This window comes from Rutidosis leptorrhynchoides, chromosome 1 (assembly GCF_046630445.1).
Source record: "Rutidosis leptorrhynchoides isolate AG116_Rl617_1_P2 chromosome 1, CSIRO_AGI_Rlap_v1, whole genome shotgun sequence".
Taxonomy (NCBI): domain Eukaryota; kingdom Viridiplantae; phylum Streptophyta; class Magnoliopsida; order Asterales; family Asteraceae; genus Rutidosis; species Rutidosis leptorrhynchoides.
The window spans coordinates 625,337,714-625,341,821 of NC_092333.1; the positions used below are offsets into that span (position 1 = coordinate 625,337,714).

General features: G+C 33.0%; 1 protein-coding gene across 1 annotated transcript; it reads left to right on the plus strand.

The window, feature by feature from the left end:
- Positions 1-2,836: 2,836 nt before the first annotated feature.
- Positions 2,837-3,671, plus strand: LOC139848682 (uncharacterized). The gene is made up of 2 exons (XM_071838394.1): positions 2,837-3,272; positions 3,352-3,671. Exons 1-2 carry the CDS (start codon positions 2,837-2,839, stop codon positions 3,669-3,671), a joined length of 756 nt encoding a protein of 251 aa, XP_071694495.1.
- Positions 3,672-4,108: the final 437 nt, after the last annotated feature.

Below are 4,108 nucleotides of genomic sequence, written 5' to 3' on the forward strand. Positions count from 1 at the left end.
TCTGGAAAAAAAATTCAAAAAAAAACGAAAAAAAATTACTTCCCCCTACTTCGCCTCAAAAAAGGGGCTTCCCTCTTGATTTTATATATATATATATATATATATATATATATATATATATATATATATATATATATATATATATATATATATATATATATATATATATATATATATATATATATATATAACAATCTTATTACCAATGAGATTCTATACAATTTGAGCTTTATAATTTTTTTTGCTAAAGAATGACTTTTTTCCATAAAAATCACCAATTTAAAAAATATACGGGGTCCTATCTATGAATTTAGTGGTGTCTTATACCATTTTTGTAGTATTTTATATATAAAAAAAATTAGTTAATGGGGTCCTTTGACCCCACTTGACATCATGTGGCCGGAGTCGCCACTGTTAACCATCAATGCGTTCATCTACCACAGTTGTATAACTCGTCCTCAACTGTTATCAAAGAGGAAATCTGATTCCAGTGCCCCCGCAACACGATGCGCGAAAGGCACTATTGGGTGGAATTAAAGGGTAAAGAGTCAACCTTGTGTTCAATTCTGCACCTCACGGGAGTCGAACTTCAGATCTCTCACTAAGAGAGTCATAACACTAACACATGAGCTAGAACACAAGGTTACTTCAAATATAATTAAGATACAAATATAAATTTTCAGCTTCAGTTAATTTTGACAAATTCACTTTATGTGTGTCTAAGTATGTGTGAGCGAGTATGTGTGATGAAGAAGGGATAAGAAGAGTTGCTACAGTTTCCTTTCACTTTATAAGCGATAATAAACAAAAAATTACCTAGCTAGTAAAAGGGGTATAAAATTATATACTTACTTTTTGCTAAATAAAAAGGGCCATATAATTATGCTTTTTACTATAAAAAAAAGTGTAACTAAATAAAAAGTAAACAAAGGCGTATTCCGTGGTGATATTTCAAGAGAAATTCATTTGTTTGTATGATAAGATTGAGATTATACTCATATCACGAGTTTAGCATTTTCTTAAATCATATATTTGTCACATGTTTAGCACACATGATTCACTTTTTGAGGTTTACAAATGGGGTCCACATCTAAATATACATACCATGTCACATTATATGTGATTATTTGGGATAGATACGCTGTAAGAAAAATGTGAAGGATGGATTAGCAATATCATTTTTTAGCTATATATAAACTCATACATTAACCACTAAGATCTACATTTTTCTTTTATTTTCACTGCAATTGATTTACCAAAAGTATGGAGACTCATCAATCCAAGTCCAAAGAGAAGATTGATTATGTGGGTGCCACACCAGCACCAACCCTAATATCTGAGAAAAAACATTCTGCTGTGTGTATCGTTTGTAATAAGGACATGTGCCATGAAAAGTCGTTGAACGGCCACTTAAGATGGCATACACGTGAAGAAAGAGATGCCGCCCGTCTTGCTGCAATGGCCATTGCAACAAGCGTGGTGGTTGGTGTTAATGAAGGGAAAGGTTCTTCGAAAAGAATGAATCAAATTGATCTCAACAATTCACTTCCATCGGATGATCAAGATGCTTGAATATCATGTTATATCCAATTTAGCATGGTTGAACGTCCTAGTTTATTTATATGTTATAAGCATGAATGTTATGCTATGTTTTGCATTTTTATATAAGTTCAGTATTTGTTTAAGTCTATGATCTAAAAACTTTATTTAATTAAGTAGTCATGCGATGTATTGTTTATACTTATAAATGATGTTATTTCTTGAACTTTCATAATTTGTTACCTATTAGCGAAAAATAATTATATAAATAGAATCCAAAAGTTACATAGGTGAGAACAAAATATTTATCTAAATTTGGTAAAAAAAATTCTTAAAATACAAAGATAAATCTTGTAACATTCAAAGTAAATGTGGCTAAAGAATCGTTGCCAGTCTTTTTTAATGGTATACTTTCATAATCTTACTAAATACTACTCCGTAGAATACTAGATACTACTCGTAATAGTGTAATACTCAACTCGTTGAATTTAGGTAATAATACTACAAAAAATTACACAAATGGGTGCCTTCAATAATGACGTCACTTAGCAATTATACTTCGTATACGAGTATAATATTTCACAAAATCTTTTTTTTTTTTAAGCGAGGAAACCCTCCTATGAACGAGCACATTGGCTCTCCCATAGAAGGTAAAACCTCGGGTAATCAAGCCCCCTAACAGAACAAATTAATAAAACAAATTAAAAGGGTTATTATCTTGACTCTTCAAATTCCCTGCTTGCAAATCTGCCCGACCAATATTAGAATCAATATTCACCCTATTAGACCCCTCATTATTAGTCTCGAGATTTGCACCCGCCGTTTTATTGGAACCTTCATCATCATTGGAACTATGAGAGATGAAGGGTTCTGCATAGATGATATCGAGAAACAAGTGACAGACTTCAAAGAATCTATCATCAAGGAATCCACAATTTAGAGTTAAACACCAAATCAGCGACCATCAACAAAATTCATCATCGAAGGATATGTGGGGGAAATTGAGGGATTGGAAATCATCGTCTCGCATTACTAAAGCAAAAGAACTGGCTCGAAAAAATTTTAGGGCGCCTAATCAGTCTTCAGGAGGTACAAAAAGGCATCATGAATCATCACTAAATGACATATTGGGGTCTAAATCAAGGCGAACTGAACTGATTGAAAGTGATGATAGTGAAGATAGCATCAACCTGTACGATTATGCCAAAATTCTTGGCTTCTCGGATGCTCCAGATAGGTAAAGTCTCTTATTCTTATGAGTGTGTTTTGAGTTCAATCAATTGATCAAATGAAGATAATGTCGGTAAATATTCGTGGCCTTAAGAAGGATGGGAAAGTTTCGTGGATTAGGGGATTAATTGCAAAAGAAAACCCGGTTGTAGCAGTGTTACAGGAAACAATGTGTAGGAAAATAAATGCCAGGTGGATCGAAGCTATATGGGGATCGAATAATTTTTGTTATGCAGTCAAAAGTTCAATAGGTAGAGCAGGTGGGCTTGTCACCATTTGGGATTCTAATGTCTTTACTCTCACACAAGCTTTAGAGGGTGAGTTCTTTTTGGCTATAAGGGGTAAGGTAATCGGTTGTGAACATGAAATTCTTATAGTAAACATATATGGTCCGCACGGGGATGTGAAAAAGAAACGTTTTTGGGAGAGCTTAAATAACCTCCTTCAAATAGCAAATGTCGAATGGATCTTGTGTGGAGACTTCAATGAAGTTAGAAACATAGGTGAGAGATGTAATTCGATGTTCAATGCCAGGAAAGCGTCTGTTTTTTAATGAATTCATTAATCTTAATGGTTTGATAGAGGTTCCTTTGGTGGCTAAAAGGTACACTAGGATAAGCGATGACGGGATGCAATTCAGCAAATTAGATAGATTCTGTGTTTCTAGTGCTCTTATTCTTTTGTGGGATAATCTTTCGACTATTCCATTAGACATGAAGCTATCGGATCATACTCTCATTCTCCTCAAAAATGGAATGGAAGACTTTGGTCCTAAGCTGGTTAGAATTTTTGATTCTTGGTTAGAAGAAGAAGGTGCGGAAAGAATTATTATTGACGCCTGGAACAAACCGATTAAAGGGCATCAAATGTGTGATGACCAGGAAAATTTCGAATTATTCTGAATCAAATTCTCGATATGGTTTAATATTTCTGACACGATAAGCAAAGTCTGTAAAGTTGAATCTCAAAATTCTTGAACTATTCAATTACCCTTCGATTGTTCTCAACGATTCGCGAACAATAATATGTAAATAGATTCATATATATACTATAACTTGAAAACGTAACAAAGTGTTATGAAAACGATACTGTGCATTAAACTTATTGGTTTGATTATCTGATTGATATATTTTACTACGAATTTAAAAGATTATGCCAAACGATTGAATTAAAAGATATTTATTGAGTCCCTTAAGGATTATAATATTATTACGAGTATCTGTTATGAGGTCCACGCTGATTTAAGAAATCATTCATTTTTAACGATATTCGGAATAAATGATAAAGTGTTTGATGACGAAAGTTAGATAAAAGTTAGTGGAAAACTAAACTGCATAAT

What these genes read in the sequence shown, in the direction of transcription:
- LOC139848682 (XM_071838394.1), top strand. Translation starts at nt 2,837, where the DNA reads ATGTCGGTAAATATTCGTGGCCTTAAGAAGGATGGGAAAGTTTCGTGG. An exon ending in CAATGAAGTTAGAAACATAG is followed by an intron (nt 3,273 to 3,351) that starts GTGAGAGATGTA and finishes ATGGTTTGATAG; the next exon opens with AGGTTCCTTTGGTGGCTAAA.